Source organism: Panthera tigris, chromosome D2 (genome assembly GCF_018350195.1).
Source record: "Panthera tigris isolate Pti1 chromosome D2, P.tigris_Pti1_mat1.1, whole genome shotgun sequence".
In the NCBI taxonomy this organism is placed as follows: Eukaryota; Metazoa; Chordata; class Mammalia; order Carnivora; family Felidae; genus Panthera; species Panthera tigris.
Genome location: NC_056670.1, coordinates 53,950,232 through 53,970,933, shown reverse-complemented (window position 1 = coordinate 53,970,933; position 20,702 = coordinate 53,950,232). Strand labels below are relative to the sequence as shown.

At 44.3% G+C, this 20,702-nt stretch overlaps 1 protein-coding gene across 1 annotated transcript in view; it reads left to right on the top strand.

The window, feature by feature from the left end:
* The window catches only part of PDLIM1 (PDZ and LIM domain 1), a 48,700-nt gene that overhangs the window by 1,364 nt on the left and 26,634 nt on the right, over positions 1-20,702 (top strand). The window contains exons 2-3 of the mRNA XM_042960462.1: positions 15,547-15,698; positions 17,304-17,388. Coding sequence (XP_042816396.1) covers positions 15,547-15,698; positions 17,304-17,388 — 237 coding nt within the window. The remainder of the gene's footprint in view (positions 1-15,546; positions 15,699-17,303; positions 17,389-20,702) is intronic.

Here is a 20,702-nt window from a genome sequence, read left to right as displayed (position 1 = left end):
CCTGTGGGTGTTTTGTTTGTTTGTTTTTACTTAAATCCCTGCCTCCAGCGGCTGAAGGAATATGGTGGGGGGTGCCGGAGGCAAAGAATTGGGGGGCCTCTTCTTGGATTCTCTGCCAATCACTGTCCCGGCCATATTTCCTTCCAGGTAGGTCTAGCCCAGTGAGGTCTTCTCTGACTATCCCGTCCCCTAAAGGGGCAGGTGACTCAGATCTTAGGCCCTGTTCCCCCTTTGTTCCACCTGCTACCCTGAGGGGACTTCTTTTATTATTCTTACAGGTACATGCTGTCTTCTCAGATACCAGCCAAATTCCTCAAGTGTAGAAACTGTGCCTTCTCCTAATCTAGACCCCTGCCCCCAAGCCTGGCACAGAGCTGAACCTGACTGTACCCAGTCAGTGTTTGCAGGCTTATTAATAAATGCTTGTCCTGGGAAGGCACATTTAGACTCGCTTACCTCATAGTCCATTTGTCCTTGCCCTTTGTGTCTATAATTAACCTGTCAGCCCTTTCCACTTCTGAATTTATATATGGCATTAAACCTTTTTTTAAGAAGTGGAGGCTATATTGCCTATCTGTTAAAAGGGCAGTTACTTCCTGTCATTTTAACTGCTTTAAAAAAGTGCAAGTGGCACTGTGCAGGAATGACTATGTGGCATGGAAACCACAACACGAAATTCATTGGCTTGTACCTTCATATGTTTATTCATTTCTTTATGAGCTCGTTTACGTTTAACGAGCTTATACTGTGCAAAGCCTTGGGGTCCCAGCTATGAGAGGACACAGCTCCACTTTCAAGGTGTCCGTGGTCTAGTGAGGGAAGCTAATCTTTATAATGCCCTTGGCAGTGGCTTTGACAAGTGACAGTGACGCAGAAGAGGGGACCTTCTCATGCTCTCCGTTATACAGTTGTTTCTTCGTGTCATTATTTCTACATGGGATAAAAGATGTGTCTCCTCACCTCCTGGGGATGAGAAAGTCATCCTCAAGGGGCCCTGAGGTGGTCGTCTGAGATCTTATGGTGGTCTGGTTTCTACTTCTTACTTGAGTTGTACCTGGCGGTGAGCCTTCTTACATTTTTGTCTCTGAGATGGGGGTAACCCCGCCGTCGGCTGCCCGTTGAGGAGCGTGAGAGTGCTCAGGGAACAGGAGAGGGGAGGTGTGAGCACTGACAGAGACACACGCCTTTTGGCTGGCCGGCAGGTGCACTGCATTTATCATCTGGGGCAGACACACTTTGCTGGTATGGTTTTATACACATAGACTTTGAGTCTCCACGCCAAAGCAAACCATAAAATTAGGCCAGGAGAGGAGTACCTTTCATTTGAATAAATGCATTTGCTTTCTCTGGCGTGAATTATTCAGGTATTGGCTCCAGTCTTTTGTGAAGCGACTAAAGCTTCCGGATATAACTGTAATCTTGCATGCTTGAAAGGGGTTCTTTTTCTTTTTTGTAATAAAAAAAAGTCATAAAATATAAATGCGTTGGAAACAATTATAAAGTAAATACCTGTATAGTCCCCCACTCAGGACAAGAACTAGAACATTGCCTGCTCTCCAGAAGTGCACCAGACATAATCCTATCTTGACATATGGTAATCACCTCCTTGTTTTTTTTTCTTTATAGTTTTACCACCTAAATATGTTTCCTGAACACCATAGCTTAAGTTTACCTGTTTCTGAGCGGAATCATACAGAACACATTGTGTGTGTAGTTCTTTTACTCCTCATTGTTTATTTGTATTATTGTGATGAACTTAAAATTTCAATCCAGGTTTTCAACTTTAAATGGGCATGAACCAACTTGCTTCCTCTTCCCAGTTTCTACCCTAAGGCCCCTACTGTGGACTCTGTGATGATCTAGCCACGTATTTGCCTCTGTCCTCTGAGATTTTTTTCTCTGTCACTTCCTGCTCCAAATCTACAGTTGTCTCTCCTTAAGGTTTTTTTTCCCCCCCATATCAATATCTTATTTCCTCTAGTTGCTTTCAAGGGAAGCCTTCAGAGAATCCACACCCAGACCGAAATTGCTGCCCAATTTATGTTGACTGTTTTTCTGTCCCAGCAACTGACAAAAGACAGGAAAGGGTGGGGCCAGAGATAAGGGGGTGCTCTTGGTGGGAGGAGCTGTTATTTGCCTCTTGAGTAAGCCTTTGCTAAGAGCAGTGTGGTTTTATGGGGAATGCTGTACCCTTTGCTCGGGTGTCCTAAAGGAAGCTCAATGATGGATACTTGGTAGCCAGAGGGTCTTTTCTGATTTTTAGGAGTGTTCTTTTCAGACTGAAGTAGATTTACATCATGTCCTAAGGGTCGAAAGAGCAGGGCCTGTCAAATTGTGAAAGGCAAGAAGTGTCCATAAAGGCTCACTATATTTTTATAGCCCTTGCCCCGCACCCCTCCTCACCTGGGAAATACTAGCTGCTCCAGCTGACCATGGTTGATCGAAGGAGAGAGGAGGAAGAGGGTCAAAGGGAAAAGCACTTAAGTGCTTTCAATAATTTTTTTTTTTAAGTAATCTCTACGCCCAGGGTGGGACTCAGATTGACAACCCTGAGGTCAAGAGTCAGTCACATGCTCTGACTGAGCCCGCCAGGTGCCCCTGGAATAGCACTTAAGCGAATGCTTGAGCCTACTGGCAGGAAATTCACTAAGCAGTGTTGGGACCTTCTGATCAAATACTCTGCCCTTGCCCAACCTTCTGCATGCCAGGATTTGTCTTGAAAGAGGAGAGGGGGAGAAGAATGACGTTCAGGTATTGTAGCGCGGCAAAGGACCAAGAGGAGATTATCACCTAACCGCTGAGGTCACACTCTCCTTGGCTCATCAGGACTGGGAAAAGCACCAAGCAGTTGCTTTTGTGCAGAGAGCAGGGACTGGCGGCTCCTTCCCGAGGATGCCACCCCATTGTTCCACAGAGAGCTTTGCTTTAGGTAATTTGTTTGAATTTACATAATTTTACATTGACTGAACTACTTCCTTGTAAAGAAGAGGGTAGAAATTGGTTAAAAATGAGCAAAGGTGGCTATGTCAGAAAATCAATTTTTAGAGGATGATTTGACTTCCAGTGTGTCTCAGGAAAGCCTGGGGAAAACTGCCAGAACGTCTGTATGGTACCTGGTAACATGTCCAGGGCGGAGACTCAGGCTGAGCTCCTCTCCAGTCCTGAGCACCACACTGGGTGACCCTGGGCACATTGTTCACCTTCTCTGTGGTTCAGTTATCCGTAAAGATAAAATAACCAGCAAACCCACTGGTTTTGTACCCTTTGAACATGAGGGCCTACTTCTTCACTGTTAAGAAATGTTTCAGCTTTAGGCAATATGGTATTGGTTGTACCTTCGACTATGAGTTGATTAAGAAAATGCATTCTGAATTCAGAAGTGTTTTCAGATGATTCTGTGTTGTGTTATTCATCCGTAATTATCTGTGTTCAGATGACTCTTGTGTTAATCATGAGATTGGTCTGGCTTCAAAGCCCACAGCCTTAGTCTCTATCTCATAATAATCATTTTAACAGCGGCTAACGTTTCTTGAATGCCCACTCTGTGCTAGGTGTGCACTTGCATTATCTTCTGTGTTCCCCACAACCCATGACACAGAGATACAGGACGCTCCGGCAGTAAATTGCAAAGCTGGGATTTGAAACGAGGCAGACTGGCTCCCAGGCTAGCTTTAACCACTGTGTTCTGCCTCTAGATGATCCCTGTCAATATTTCATTGGTGGGAATCTTGGCACATAGCTCCAAGAAGTGCTAATCGTGGTACAGGTACAATGTAAGGGGTAGGGAGGACCCTCCTGGGCTCCTCACCCCAGAGCCTATCATACCCATGAGCGTTGGCCGTGGTGGCCTTAGCCCAGGTGCTCCTGGAGCTCAGAGCATCCCAGAGACCAGCACTTCCCCTCCCTAATCCCCGGAAAAGCCAGAAGCCATGGCCCCACCTGCGAGAATTGACAGTCCAGCTGTGGGATTCCATGACCACGTGGCCAGTGGAGAACAGAAGCACAGAGGATTTGAAGGATTAGAGAGAAGCCTGCCAGGGTGGGTAGGAGGGGATTTGGGGGCAGTTTTTGTGTCAAATGAAGATGACTAGGGATAAACAGATCCACGTTGCTCAGCCACTCATGGGCCTGGAAAGTGGCAGCCAAGCCAAGGCCAAAATGAAACATACCCATGAAAGCCTAAGGGAGAAGAAGGTTATTTCTGTATGGCACTTAGCACCCTGTGTGATTGTCGATGTCGTTAGCCTCATCGTGGGCGAACTGGAATGCTCCTCCATAATTGAGGCCTGCGGTGTGCTTTCACGTACGTGGTACACTGCCTTCTGGGCAAATTCCATAAACCTTTGAAATGATTTCCTGAAGAACACTATGGTCTTGAAGGAGCCCGGGTTCTTGACCAAGGACTGAGAGCCCAGTTTTTATAGATTGGACTACTCATATTACCACGTGAGACCGTAAGGACACAGGTATGACCTACAGAAGATAAAGATGTCTGAAATGCATATGGATAGATTAAATTCAGATAGGGCCACAAGGTTTTACATCCATTTCTTTTCTTTTTCTTAAATTTTTTTTAATGTTTTGTGTTATTTTTGAGAGACAGAGAGAGACAGAGCTTGAGCGAGGGAGGAGCAGAGAGGGAGGGAGACACAGAATCCAAAGCAGGCTCCAGGCCCCAGGCCCCAGGCCCCGAGCACAGAGCCCGATGCGGGGCTCGGACCCACAAACGCGAGATCATGACCTGAGCCAAAGATGGTTGCTCAACCGACTGAACCACCCAGGCGCCCCAACATCCATTTCTTTTTTATTTATTTATTAAAAAAAATTTTTTTTTTAACGTTTATTTATTTTTGAGACAGAGACAGAGCATGAACGGGGGAGGAGCAGAGAGAGAGGGAGACACAGAATCAGAAGCAGGCTCCAGGCTCTGGGCCATCAGCCCAGGGCCCGACGCAGGGCTCGAACTCACGGACCGTGAGATCGTGACCTGAGCTGAAGTCGGACACTCAACCGACTGAGCCACCCAGGCGCCCCATCCATTTCTTTTTTAAATGAATTGTAAAAAATACTCATGCTTCTGAAGCTGAACCCATACCCATACCCTATGACCAACAATTCTGATAGTTAAATACTCCATAGAATTGTGTCCATATGGGCAGCAAGATACATCAAGAGTTTTCAAAGCGGCACTATTCACGGTAGCCCCAAACTTGAATAATTCCAGTGTCTAGCAACAATAGGATGGATAAACAACTAGTAGTAGAGTTAGAGGACATAAAACACCACCAGCAGTTGTAGGAATTGCAACTCTGCACAATGACATGAAAGAAACATGTAAAAGGGAAAATACTGTGTGATTTCAGTTATGTAAAATTAGGCAAAATTAATCCATGGTGTTAGGAGTCAGGGTCAGGTTAGCAATGGGAAGGCGGTAGGAGGGGCCTTCAGAAGTTCAGTTCGGTTTCTTTACCTAGTGCTGGGTTCGTGGGTGCCCTCTCTGTGTGAGACTCTATCCAGCTGTGTGTTTATGATTTGTGCACTCTTCTATATGTGTGTTACACTTCAATTAAAAGTTTCTATAAAAACTTGCATGCTTGGGGCATCTGGGTGGCTCAGCTGGTTAAGCATCTGACTTCAGCTCAAGTCATGATCTCATGGCTGGTGAGTTCAAGACCCACATCGGGCTCTGTGCCGACAGCTCTAAGCCTGGATCCTGCTTTGGAGTCTGTGTCTCCCTGTCTCTCAGCCCCTCCCCCACTCACACTCTGTGTCTCTCTCCCTCAAGAATAAATAAACATTAAAAAAAAAAAACTTTCATGCTTGTTATAAAAAAAATTAAATAACGTAACAATGTGGAATGCATAAGGTTAAGACCCCTCCCCACACCCTTCCCCAGTCCTGCTTCCCAGAGGTAAATAAACTCTTGACAGTTTGCTGCAAAACTTTTCAGACTTTTCTCTATTCGTGTAACATTTTTAACATCAATGTGCCATGTCATAGTAACTTACATGTCACGTAGACATCATTGCTTTGTACCTTCTGCCTTATTTTTACTGCAGCAAATCAAAAGTTAAAGACATCTTGATGTCATGGTGAAATGTAGTCTCAGAATCAGCCTGCTCTGGGCTCAAACTCTGTCTTGTTCACTTACTAGCTCTGTGTCCTTCGGCAGGGATAGCCCCTGAAACTTCAGTGTCTTCACTTGTAAGGTAGGGATAATAGTAATTGTCTTCAAAAGACTGTGGTGGGGATTAAGGTGATGTGTATAGAGAGGCCAGCACCATAGTGAACGCCTAGAAGGCATCAGAACGCAGTGCTATTAGATAAATACCAGTGGTGATCTGTGTATTGAGTGCTTATTATAGGCCAGACATTGTTCTAAACTTTTGACACCTGTAATGTCATTTAATCCTCCCAACAAACTAATGAGGTTGCTGCTATTATAAATTCCATTTGATAAGTAAAGAAGCTGAGCTATAGAGAGCACCTTGCCCAAGGTCATGTGGTTAGTCGATGGTTGGGCTTTAGGTTATGGATGGTAATTATTGGAGTGATTTAGAAACACATGGGGTTCATAAAGGCTTGTTTGTGAGATTTGGTGATTTCTTGATAAATTAGGGTGTTCTATTTTTTTTAACTCCTTTTTAATTTTATTCCTACCTAAGAAATAGTGTTTGGTCTTTCAGACTAGAGCAGTCTCTGAGTTGTCGTTCCTCAGTGTAATAGCTTCCTTCACACTAACCATGAAGTAAAGCTGAATTAAGGCACAACTCATCTACAAGCACCCAAACCCTACTCTATTGCCTCATTTTGTTGAGAAAATGGTTACAGTGTAACATTTTGAAACTTTCTTGAGGATTTTCAGGGGAACCTGTATAAGCTCATACAGCTTCTGTGACTATAATGTAGCTTCAAAGTGTGGACCATAACTGGGCCCACAAAGAACTTGAGTTAAAAGTACGACTTGAGAGTTCAAATTCCACATCTAAATGGCATACTGCAGGGAAGCCTGGGTGGTTCAGTCGGTTAAGCATCCAACTTCGACTCAAGTCATGATCTCACGGTTTGTGAGTTCAAATCAGGCTTCTGCTGTCAGCACAGAGCCCACTTCGGATCCTCTGTCCCCCTTTCTCTCTGCCCCTCCCCTGCTCATGCATATTCTCTCTCTCTCTCTCTCTCAAAAACAAACAAATAAATAAATAAATGGCATACTGCAGGGTTGGGTGCTGTTCTGTTGCCCACCTCAGAATCTTTTAAATTTATACCCTACTTTGATACAGCCATTAAACCTGTGGAGGTTGACCCTAACGATACATGGCACTGAGACTGAACTTGAATTCCAAATTTCCTTATTCCAGTCTTCTTTTATATAATGCTGAATTATATCATTTATGCTATCTCACCTACTTGTAAGAAGAATTTAAGGTGATTTACAACACACATTTACAATATTTCAACATAACACACATCATATGGTTTAAAATAAAATTGGACCATAGAAGAGGAAAGAGATGTGCCAGACCTTTAAATCAGATGGTTTCTCTAATTGCATATCACACTGAGCTGTAAGGGTTCTGGCCAAGGCAAAATAGCAACCATGTTGAGTGATTCAGCATCTGGAATGAAATTACTTCTACAAAATGAAGTTTGCATATCACCTTCAAGGGTGTTGACCATCATGACGGAAGCAATACACACACACACACACACACATATATACACACACGTTTGTGTGTGTGTGTGTGTGTGTATAAAGATTTTATCTTCAAAAAAATTTTTTTAACATTCATTTTTGAGAGGCAGAGTGTGAGTGGGGGAGGGGCAGAGAGAGAGGGAGGCATAGAATCTGAAGCAGGCTCCAGGCTCTGAGCTGTCAGCACAAAGCCCGATGGGGGGCCAGAACTCACGGATAGCAAGATCATGTCCTGAGCTGAAGTTGGACACTTAACCGACTGAGCCACCCAGGAGCCCCATTTAAAGATTTTATTTCTAGGGGCGCCTGGGTGGCGCAGTCGGTTAAGCGTCTGACTTCAGCCAGGTCACGATCTCACGGTCCGTGGGTTCGAGCCCCGCGTCGGGCTCTGGGCTGATGGCTCGAAGCCTGGAGCCTGTTTCCGATTCTGTGTCTCCCTCTCTCTCTGCCCCTCCCCCGTTCATGCTCTGTCTCTCTGTCCCAAAAATAAATAAAAAACGTTGAAAAAAAAATTTTTTTTAAAAAATAAATAAAGATTTTATTTCTAAATAATCTCTACACCCAACATGGGGCTCGAACTCAAAACCCCGAGATCAAGAATCACACACTATACCGACTGAGCCAGCCAGGCACCCCTATACATATGTATGCATGTGGTGCACATATATGTATCGTGTGTGTGTGTATATATATATGTGTGTGTGTGTATATATATATATATATATATATATATCACGGTATGTATATATTTATATTTATTCTGTTTCAGTAAGAGATAGAGAAATACTCTTCTCATGGATGTTTCTTTCAAGGGCCTTTTGTGTATCTTAATAGGAGTGTAAGCCCTTGAGGTTGTTTCTGGAGGAAGATTTTAGGGTCTGAGTATTTTTTGCTTACCTTGTAACTTCAGGGAGAGAGCTTTAGGGGAAGGGGTAATCAAACCCATGTTTCCAAACCTGATGAGCATCAACATTTTCTGGGAAGCTTTACAAAATGTATAGATTCCCCAGGGGATCTGATGACTGGCCTGCCTGGGAACAATTGCATCGTCCTTGCAAATATCAGAGTTTTCCTGAGTTCTTGGTAACATGGCTCCATTTCTGGCCTGAGGTGTAGATACCAGTTCCAAGGGGCAAGGTTAACCGTGTTCTGTGAACATTCAGGAAATTGCCCTATGTTCCTGTCCACAGGTGAAAGAACCTTCTGAATAGAGATAATTTTTTTCCTTAGGGAAAAAAAGCTCTGCATCAGAACTGTTTAAACTATTTGGTGACTATTTAGTTAAAATCGCTCTCTCTGTCAAAAGGGTAATAATTCAGTTTGTCATCCAGGCTGGAACACTGCTAAAAGTGAAATGGAGTGCTTTTGATAATTAAGCTGGGAAAATAGGTTAGTGTCCTGAGCCAACTAGGGTGTCTCATAATCCTAGCCATAAAAGCATTTTACATTTAATTTTGCTTTACATAACTTTAAAACTAAGCCAGTGATCACACAGACACATTTGCATGAGGGGTCAGGAGGCAACATAAATGAGTTTTGACTTGAGGGTGAGGTAGTAAGAAAACTATTAGGTAGCTGCAAGAGTGGTTGGAGGTTTCTGTTAGTGCACACTCCATGGAGCTGTGAGTTTTCTGATAAGTGGCAACTGGTACCGTGTTTCTGTGTCGGGGGCGATAGAGCGTGGCGGGGGGGAGGCTGTGCCGAATAGAGAGCTCATGCCTGATCTAAGGGGGCAGAGGCTTCTCAGCCAGTGCTGATTGTTTAGGTCCAGAATTGCCAGATTTCTCACAAGGAGCTGAGAATGTAGAGTTTTGTGTGAAATTTACCAATATATAAATATTGGCGAGTTTTCCACTGTTCGTCAAAGTAGTCTTTTTAGAAAACAGCAGGGTTCTTACAGCCTGGTCCGTGTTTACGTCTCCAGCATCATCCCCTTTCTCTCCCTTTACCAGTCCACATGCTGTGCCTGTAACTTGCATGCTCTTTCCTGCCTCCTGTAGTGCCTTTACACAGTTTTAAGCAATACCTCCTCTTGGGGGTCTTCCCTGATTCCATCCACTGGCTGTTGTATGTGCCTGTCTCCCTCAGGAGATTGTGAACTCCTTGATGGTATGCACCATCTTTTTCACAGCTGCATCCAGTGCCTTGTGTGGTTCCCAGAATCTGTAAACAGTAACTTGTATTTCTGGAGCTTGACCGTGTGCTCAGCCTGAATGATTTCATGCAATCCTTGTAACAGCCTTCTGGTGTCAGGACTGTTATCACCCATGTCTCCTAGATGAAAAGAGGTGAAATATCCTGCCCAAGGACACTTAGCTTACATGTGACAGAGACACAGGACTTGAACCCTGACCGTCTGACTTCAGAAGCCACATCTTTTTTTTTTTTTTTTAAGTTTACTTATTTTTGAGAGAGAGACAGAGAGTGTGTGTGTGTGTGTGCATGTGTTTATGTGCATGCAAGCGGGGAAGGGGCAGAGAGAGAGGGAGACAAAGGATCCGAAGCAGGCTCTGTGCTGACAGCACAGAGCCTGACGCAGGGCTTGAACTCACGAATTATGAGATAATGACCTGAGCTGAAGCTTAACTGACGGAGCCACCCAGGCGCCCCTGGAAGCCACAGCTTAATCAACAAGCTACACTCTCTTTCAGAATGTACTTAAGGAATGGCTGGTGAATGCATGACCGAGAAAGAGAAGACAGGAACAGAGGAGGGATAAAATAGAAACATGCCATTATCACAGAGGAGCAAGGGTATCTTTTCACTTATGGCCAGCGGGTATGCAAAACATTCGGTTCTGTGTAACAGCTGTGTTTAGTTATTTAGATGTAAATTGAAGAAAGTGGGAGAGCTCCATCGCAGTTCTATTCTGCACCATTTAGAAGTGAAATTAAACTCCTCAAAAACCTTAAGAGCTCAGGAGTCTGGCAGCAAGGCTTTAAAGATGCATCAGGACCTTGCAGTATAGGGTGGTTGTATGGCTTGACCTCTGAGCCAAGTGTCTGCCTGGGGGCTGACGGGTGAGACAGACGTTAAGTGAATTCTGCAGAAAATGGCAGGTTGTTCATTAATGGAAATGGTTGTGCCTAAGCCCATTTGTTCTCATGAAGCAAGAGTGGTGTTGTGTGGTCTCTGGGGAAGAAAGCTGGTAGAGGGTTTTTGAGGATGTCTCTTGAGCTAATGTGTCTGTTTCTTCGGAGGAGTGTACAGGATTGCTTTGTTAGACGTTGAAGCTGACTCCACTGTGAGCTGGTTCTAATGGAATTTGATGGTCAGGAGGAAATTAGAATAGACAGTGTGGGATATGGGGTTAAGTGGATAGACTCTGGAGCCCACCAGCTGCGTAGCCTCATGCAAATAGCTTTAACCCCTGTTCTTTCATTTCTTCAACTGTAAGGATGCAGGTAATACCAGTTAGCTACCTGCTAGCATGGCATGAACACTGATAGGTTAACCCTCGCCAGGTACTTAAACTGTGCCTGACACATAAGAAGCATGTATGAACTGTTGGCTGTTACGATTATGATGAACAGTGTCGGGAGGATGGGAGCTCATCATTCAGGATGGAGACCAACCAGGGTTGTAGACACGGGTCTTCTCCCAGTGCCATGTTCTGATTTGGGTATTTTACTAGGGCGGGGTCACCGGGCCCAGCCCAGTACAGAGCAGCAGAGATGCTTGTCCTGGGGCGGAGACGCCCCAGAAGTTTGTGACACCAGTTCCTTGTGCAGGAGGCTAAGGCAGAGGAGTCTTCTTAAATCTGGGTTTCTCTTTGGCTCTGGCAGTTAGGTTGGGAGCATCTCCTGTGGCATCTTGGTAAACAGAAAGGGGGTGGAATTTGGGATGAGGGGATGTGCTTTCAAGTTCAGGCTCAAGCCTTTAGCTGTGAGAACTTGAATCATTCATGGCTTCTCTGAATCTCAATTTCCTTATCTGTGAAATTGTCTTTTTTAATTTTTTTTAAGGTGTATTAATTTTTGAGGGACAGAGACAGAGGGAAAGCAGGGGAGGGGCAGAGAGAGAAAGGGAGACACAGAACCTGAAGCAGGCTCCAGGCTCTGACCTGTCAGCACAGAGCCCGACGCGGGGCTCGAACTCACGTACTGTGAGACCTTGACCTGAGCCAAAGTCAGACGCTTAACAGACTGAGCCACCCAGGTGCCCCTTTGTGAAATTGTCATATGTTGGTGGTGAGGTCATCAAACACTAGATTGAATGTGAAAGGGCTTTGCATTGTTTAAATCCATTTTTTTTTTTCAAAAGTAAAAGTGATCTGTTTCTCTGTGTGATCTCATCCAAGTCCCAGCTGATGATATTGTCTTATAACTTTCTGAGATTTCCCTTAGCTTCCCATCAGTTTGTCTTTAAAAAAAAAAAAAAAAAAAAAAAATCAGACCAGGAAACGGGGTGGTCAGGGCCCAGTTACTCAGGCTTGGGACTCTCAAGACTGGTTCTAGCTTGTCCAGGACCTGTCGGGATGTACTTAACAGAAATGCCTCTCCCACAAGACAGTTTGAACCAATGCTGGAAATTCCAGAGTTCTTAGAAGCTGAGCATTTTAAAGTAAAAAAGAAACTTCTATTTTCATTTTCTCAAGCCTGTCCCTTCCCACCCCACCCCCATCTCATCATTTTAGTTTTGTGGGTAGTTACATTCCAGGATAGCGCTGTTGAGGGAAATGATTATTTGATTCCTTTTGAAATAGCCATTTATGAAAGGGTATAATAAAGCAACATATTATATATTTAACAACACTAGATATTTTAGATTCAGTCATTCATTGGACAAATATTTATTGACTGCGCCAGGCACTGAGGATACCACAGCACAAAAGGCAGACAAAATCCTGCCCTCACACACCTTACTGTTTAGTAGGCCCTCAGGCATTAAGTCAATAAACCCACAAAATAGATTTACAAATCTAATGTGACAAGTGTCATGAGGAAGAAAAACAGTGTGTTAGAAGGAAGGCGGGGATCTACCTTAGATTGGAGGTCAGGGAAGGCTTCTCTGAGAGTGGGTCATTTAAGTGTGACCTGAAGGAAGAGACTGAGTTAATCAGGACAGAGGTTACAGGAGATGCTAAGGCCCTGTGGTTGGAGAGAACTAAGGAAGGCCATGTAGCTAGAGCTTAGTTGGGGGAGTGGTATGATGAAGGTGAGGGAGGAAGTGTGGTCTGCACGGACCTTGTTAGTGATTCTGGATTTTATCCTAAGGGGTCTCTTTAACGCTATTAGATTTCACACTAATAGATTTCACACTATCAGATTTTATGATAGATGGGTTCCATCAGGCTGCTCTTTCTGGAGATAGAATTTGCCGACAGAATTATTGCCAATCCCAAACAGAGTAATGCCTGGGGCCATTTTTTTTTTTTAAAGCAAGCTCTATGGCCAATGTGGGGCTTGAACTCACAACCCTGAGATCAAGAATCGCATGCTACACCAGTTGAGCAAGCTAGGCGCCCAAGGTCTCTTGCTTTTTACAAGCCAGATCTCTGGTAAATAGATGATGGGAAAGCCAGAAAGGAAGGTTAGGAGGTCACGATCCCTGCACTGGCTTCCTGCTACATTCCAGAAGAGTTTTGCCTGATAAAGTCATAGCATGTCTGAGCTGGAAGGGACCCCAAGGATCGAGTCATCCACCCCTTATTCCCTGGGGTCAGGGAACTGTTGGGAGGGATGGGCCATGACAACAGCATCGCACCAGCCATCTCAGAAGGGTCAGTGTTTTCAGATGGGTGAGGGCTGAATAGAAACTGTGGCTACTAGGGCGCCTGGGTGGCTCAATCGGTGGAGCGTCTGACTTCGGCTTGGGTCATGATCTCGCGGTTCGTGAGTTCAAGCCCCACGTCGGGCTCTGTGCTGACCGCTCAGAGCCTGGAGCCTGCTTCAGATTCTGTGTCTCCCTCTCTCTCTGCCCCTCCCCCTCCCCCACTCACACTCTGTCTCTCTCAAAAATAAGTGAACATTGAAAAAAAAGAAAAAGAAACCATGGCTGCTGAAAACTGCATCAGCCACAGAGGCCTCCCACACAAACCTTGTGTTCTGGTTTGGTGCCTCGAAGGGCCTCTTACCCATGGTGTGGCTTTGTGGAGACACCTGGACGTTCACAGGATCTTCCACGGTGGCTCCAAGGGGAGGCAGGATGCCCTGAGCACTGGGAGTCTGGGTGTGTTGCCACCACTCTGCTCCCGGGGGACTTGGAATCCCATCAAGGAAGGTCTTTTAATACCACAAGTCATAGACCAACCCTGGGATGACAGTAGTATTTTTAGCATACCTTGGTTTAGAAAATACCTAGTAGCAAACAATTACTCTGTGGTTAGTACTGCTTCCGAATGAGTTTGTACTTCATTCATTGCAATAACATCTGTAGTTCACTTGAAAAATAGCTGTACATCTGTCGGTGTGTGAAGCAGGATATTTATTCAGTCCGCATGTATTGCTGCTCAGTAGGCAAATGGATTTGACAACCCATTGCAGTAATTGACTGGCTTTCCCCAAGCATGGGTGGCCCATAAATTGGGAACTGCTAGTTCAGAAGCATTGGCCTGGAGTACCCAGTGGGCTCAGTCAGAAGACCGTGTGACTCTTGACCTCAGGATTGTGAGTTTGAGCCCCACGCTGGGTGTAGAGATCACTTAAAAACAAAATCTTGAAGGGTGCCCGAGTGGCTCAGTTGGTTAAGTGTCTGATTCTTGATTTCCACTCAGGTCATGATCTCACGGTTCGTGGGATTGAGCCCCGCGTCGGGCTTTGTGCTGACAGTGTGGAGCCTGCTTAAGAGTCTCTATCTCCCTCTCTCTCTGCTTCTCCCCCGCTTGCTCGTGGTTGGTCAGTCTCTCAAAATAAATAAACATTTAAAAAATAAGTAAAATAAAATCTTGGGAAAGAAAAAAAAGAAGCATTGGGCTGCAGAAAACCAGCCACTTATAAGAAATGATCCTAATTGTAATCAACTTCTCAGTGGGAGGAAACAGACCATGTAAGCGGCACCACCATATTTCAAAGTATTCTTTATTGCTTTTTTTTTTTAATTACGAGAATAATTCAAGATCATTGTAAAAGCCAAAAACATTATACAAATGTATAACTGTGAACAATTTTGTGTGAAGTGTTCCAATTTGTTCTGTGCATAAATAATATAAGATTTTTATAGAAATAAATAGGATGTTGCTATGCATTATGCTGTGTGTGTGTGTGTGTGTTTAAATGTTTATTTATTTTTGAAGGAGAGAGAGTGCAAGAAGGGGTGGGGCGGAGAGAGAGGAGACAGAGGATCTGAAACAGGCTCTGCACTGTCAGCACAGAGCCTGACGTGGGGCTCGAACTCACGAACTGTGAGATCATGACCTGAGCCGAAATCAAAAGTCAGACGCTTAACCAACTGACCCACCCAGGCATCCCTATGTGTGTGCGTGTTTTTAACATACTTGGTAACTTATTTTAAGGAAGCAACAAGATTGAGTGGGAAGAACATTGGGTTTGGGTTCTGGCTCTGTAAATATACTAGTTGGATGATTAGTAATACAGTGATAAACTAGTTGGGTGATCCCAGGTAAATCACAGATCTTTCTAAGCCTCAGTGTCCTGGTCTCTAAAATAGGGACTGACATTTGTCCTCTCTTAGAAGGTTGTCGTAAGGATCCAATGACACGGTATATTGAAAAGGACTCTCTGTAAAGCATGTGTATTGCATGGATATAAAGGATTATTATTATTTAAAGTTACGATTTCAGTCCTTTTCCCCTTTGAAGTGCTCTGATCAGTGAATACTTACACCAGTGGTCATTTACTCAATGGTTTCCTTGGAGATGAATAGGAACTAACCTGCTCTTCCCTTTTTTCCAGGTCACTCCCGGAAGCAAGGCAGCAATGGCTAACCTGTGCATCGGAGATGTAATCACAGCCATCGATGGGGAAAACACCAGCAGTCTGACACACTTGGAAGCTCAGAACAAAATCAAGGGCTGCGCAGACAACATGACTCTCACGGTCACCAGGTAAGGCGTGGAAATGCTCCTTCTTCGCCTGCAGGCTGCTTGTGGGAAGGTCCACCGCACCTGTCCCAGATCCCCTCCGGCCCAAGCTCTGTGCCCTGCGGCAGGCCTGCAGGTCTGTGGGATTGGGGTTTCCTCAGGTTTTTCTTTTTCCTCTCGCATTTTCCCAGTGTTTCTTATAGTGTGGGCGTCTCTCTCCAGGAGCTCTGTGTTTTCACTTGCTCCAACACAACCAACCAAAACTTTGAGGAAGTCAAATCAGTAAAGCATTGTCAGCTATGATGAAATGAAAATTTCTTCTCAGAAACCATGGAGAATCTACTTAGGATGCTGCTTGCATCACACCATGTGAAGCCGGGGTACCACCCCTGGAGGTTACAGTGGCAGAGAAAGATACCAACACGTTAGACAAAGTGCCGCGTGTAAGCTTAAGTGCTACGAGAAAGGATAGTTGAATGTTCTCAACGGGTCTGGTCGCTGCTTGAGGAGAGCACTTGGGCTTGGGAGTGGTCACTGGGGTAGAATTCCCATTCTGTTTCTGATTAGTCTTGGGCGGGGGTGGGGGGGGGGGGGTTCCTGCAGGGGCTGGATGTCAGGAGAGATTTGGTTTAATATTTGCTGGCTCCCTCTTTCCTGTTGGATCAAGTTCACATTCCTCATTCTGATCTTCTGCTTACCTGCTGTTTAATGCAATTAACCTTGGCTTCCACTGCTCTTCATCGTGGGCCCTTTGCTCAGGTTCTTATCTGAAATAGGTTTATCGCTTTTTCTACCTTGTGCTGTAGGACTAGTGGGAGGACCAGGTGTAGGGCAGGAGGTCAGAATATTTCATATATGTTAGAGCCCTGCCCCTATAGGAGGCCCCCAACATGGGGCTTGAACTCAAGAACCTGAGATCGAGAGTCACCCCACACCACTTTTTCTATCCCCTCAAAAGCACGTTTGTCCCTCATTCTCCTCTCCATTTCTACCTCAGTCCAAATCCTTTCCAAGACACTCATTCATTCATTTTTTTTTTTATTCATCTACCAACAAATTCAACAGGTGTATCTTGTATCTGGCCCTGTGCTTGGCAGTCTAACAATACAGGATACGCATAAATGTTCTATTTCATTCTACACTAATGAAAGCTTAGACTAGACTGAGGTTTATGCTATGTGGTAAGTACAAAGAAATCCTTTGCACACTCAAGAAGGGAAGCATCACTTTTATTTGGGCCAGCCAGCCTTCACACTTGGTGAGTCAGTTCCCCAGTCTGGCTCAAGAACACTGGGAGGGGTAAAGGAGAAGCTCTTTCTGTCCCGACAGAGGTAGGCCATGTGAGGCTGCTCGGGACTGTAGAGGAGGCTGGTGTGGCTGGGGGTCAGCGACACAGCGCAATGATGGAGGGTGAGGCTGGAAGAGGTCTGCGCCACATGGGAAGCCATCAGACGAGACGTCATCAGATGGGTGCTTTGGGAAGATCACACTCGTGGCAAACAGAGGGGAAGGCGAGTGGCAGGCAGAGTGTTCAGAGCGCAGAAGTCAGGCAGCAGTGGGCATTTTCCCGTCCTGTTTTTAGTATATGTGACTTAGCATGAATGAAACAACATTGTCAATGTGTTGCAGATCTGAACAAAAAATCTGGTCCCCCCTGGTGACAGAGGAAGGGAAACGTCATCCGTACAAGATGAATTTAGCCTCTGAACCCCAAGTAAGTACTTGTTCACCGTTGCCACTGCTCCTGTCTTGTCTTCCTTTGACACAACTGTTTGGCCTGCCCTGGGGGCCTGGGCCAAGGTCAGGAGAGCCCTCCACAGACAACCCTGGGATCTGGCTCTTGTTCACTTCTTCCCGTAAGGGAACGCGGGAGGAAAGAGCTGGAAAGCCCCAAGGCAGTGACGCCAGGGCCAGGGCTGGACACAGAGTGTAGGAAGCGATACAGGAAGCGGGTGGAAGCTTTCCTGTGCAGAATAGGGTGGCAGGACTGCATGAAATAAAGGAGCTGGCTCAGCTCACTGCGGATTTCAGATACATGTGAATCATACCAGGCATGAAAATCAGTGTGGGTCCTGAGGCCTAGAACCTGGAGGGGAATCAGAATCGTAACCCTGCCTCTCCTCCCCAGACCCCACTCTCTTGTTTCCATGAGCCTTGCAACGGAAATCTCCATTTTTGTTTCACTGAGACCCTAAAATCACTAAAATAAAGTCACTTCAGACTGAAACTGCTAGGCGGTCAGTGCACAATTTGTCAGCCGAATAGAATTTCCGAGGACAGTAAACTGTCTAAAGATCCCATATTTGTAAACAAATCGATTGTAAGTGATTTTCTTTCTTTCTTCCTTAATTGCATCTTCTAAATTATCTACAATGAATGGGATGGGTATTCTTTTGAAATAAGGGGAGGGGTACCTGGCTGGCTCAGTCGGTTAAGTGTCTAACTGTTGGTTTTGCTCAGGTCATGATCATTCAGCTTTGTGAGCTCAAGCCCCTCATCGGGCTCTGTACTGACAGCACAAAGCCTGCTTGGGATCCTCTCTCTCTACCTGTCCCCTACTGATGCTGTCTCTGTCTCTCTCAAAATAAATAACTAAACTTAAAAAAAAAAGTGGAAAAAACTTAAGAATGTTTAGAACATTTTTGTAAAATTCCTTGTGCCTGACCTACTTTTTACAAAGTGTGTATCTTGGATAAATTAATGAATTATTAATAACAAGTTAATAGGGGCTCCCAGCTGAGTCAGTGGAACATGTGACTCCTGATCTCAGCGTTGTAAATTCAAGCCCCATGTTGGGTGTAGAGATTACTTGATTTAAAATCTTAAAAAATAAATAATAAGTAAATTGAGAATGGATTTTGAAAACTTCTCTTAGGCTGATGTGTGATTGTTATACATTTAACCCCAGCTGAAGATTTGAACTTTAATTTTTGTTCCTAAAAAAATTTGGGACACAACTTACTTTTTATGATGAATCAAGATACAATAAAAAGATAGCACATAACTAGATCTCCTTTATACATGACAGAAGCTTCTATGAAAATGAACTCACAAAGTATGTTGGTGTGAATAAATGGTTGTTTGTAAGTCATGTTTTCTCAAAGGTATCCATTAAAATTTCTGAAATGTAGGCATACAGCATTTTTTTCATTAATATAATAAAAATCATACTCAAGAAATCCTAAGAGTTACATCAAGGACAATTTTGAATCTGGCATTTCAGAACTGGCATGAACATGTTCAGCTCCTATAAGGAAAGCTCATAAAATGGCACTCAGTTGTAAACTAGCAGTTGTAAAAAAGTTAATTTTTTAAGTTTATTTATTTATTTTTAGCAATCTTTATACTCAACATGGGGTTCGAACTCATGACCCTGAGATCGAGAGTTGCATGTTCTTCCTACCGAGCCAGCCAGACTCCGCGTGCAAACTAATTTTAAATGTGCCACTGTTAATTCCAATTTCCCAAGACGTTCTTAGCCACTTCACTGAATTTACTATAAGTGTTAAGTTCTAATGTGCTAAGTTGTGACATATTTTATAATACGTAAGAAATGGTTTTGTTCTGATTTGGTCTACCTAAAATCTTACTTTTCACTTACATAAGGGAATACTTCCATTTCAGTTATACTTTTTATATCTTATGCTTGAATTTTCATCGTTAAGCCTATAGTCTGGTTCCTGTATTAGTATTTGGAAGGTAGTTCTCTTCAAAAAAAAATTTAAAAAGTTCTCTGATGCTTTAACACCTAACTTGAGTATATTTTTCTTTTGATTCAGTAATTCTTTGTTCCTATGAAAAACTTCCCACTCTCCTTTTCCCAAAACCTTTCACTTCCAGTCATTCTAAAATAAAAGAATGAGTAAGAACAGAGTTCATCTATAATTAAAAGATCTGTTAGTTCATGTAATGCCAGCCACCACCCCGGCTTATCTGAGGTCAGGGTAGTCACACACCTAGTTTATATTTCCTCATTATTCAGTTTCCTTGGAGACTGATAAATACAAAGCCCAAACAATTACATCATCCATTCCAGAGGCAGGCCCTGAATTAACCGCCTGACTTCTGGAAAGACCAGTATTCACATGGGGTTAGAGATACTCCTTTTAAGTACAAAACGGATGTATTCTCAGAAGATTCTCTATAAAGTGAAAAAGGAGAACGTCCAACAGGAATAATTTTCTATTGACTCTCCATTCTAATTGGAAATGTGTGTCTGGGGAGGGAGAAGGGACCGGACACTGACTGAATGTCTGCTTTGTGGCAGTCACTGTCGTTGGTACACTGATAGGTCATACCAAGTGCTTGTGAGAGAAAGCTTTACTTACTTCCATGTAAAGATGAGAAATGGCCTCAGAGAGGTATAACTTGCCCAAAGCCAGAGAGGAAATGATGGGAAAAATGGAGCCAAAACAGAAAAATAGGAATCTTCCCTGGTGCTCAGCATCCTGTGCTGCTCCTTGGAATTGCCGTGGAGACGGAGGTGACGACGGAATTGCGTCCCTGGCTGCAGCTGTGGGTCTGTCCTGCAGTGCTGTAGGGCAGCCACTGACGTGGGCCAAAGTCCCAGGCCACCAACCATCTGCAAGTCCCCTGCTGTTAACGACTACGTATTATTCCTCATGGTAGTTGTGCCATAAGATTTACTTAACCATGCTTTGATTACTGATAAAGTCATTTTTTTTTTTTTTTTTGGTTTATTTTGAGGGGAAGAGAGAGAGTGAAAGTGAGCGAGGTAGGGGCGAGAGAGAGGGAAACAGGATCTGAAGCGGGCTCTGCACTGACAGCAGAGGGCCCAGTGCAGGGCTCTAACTCATGAGCTGTGAGATTGTGACCTGAGCCAAAGTTGGCCTGAGCCACCCGGGTATCCCTGCTAAAGTCATTTTCTTAACTAGTTATACTTCCCCTTTTGTGAATGATCTGTGTGTACTTAGCTTTTGTCCAGTGTGGACAAAGTCCACTCAATGTAACTTCTACATTAAAACCTCACTGGTTCTGACTTGTCGAAGAGAGGCCTATCTGAATAGT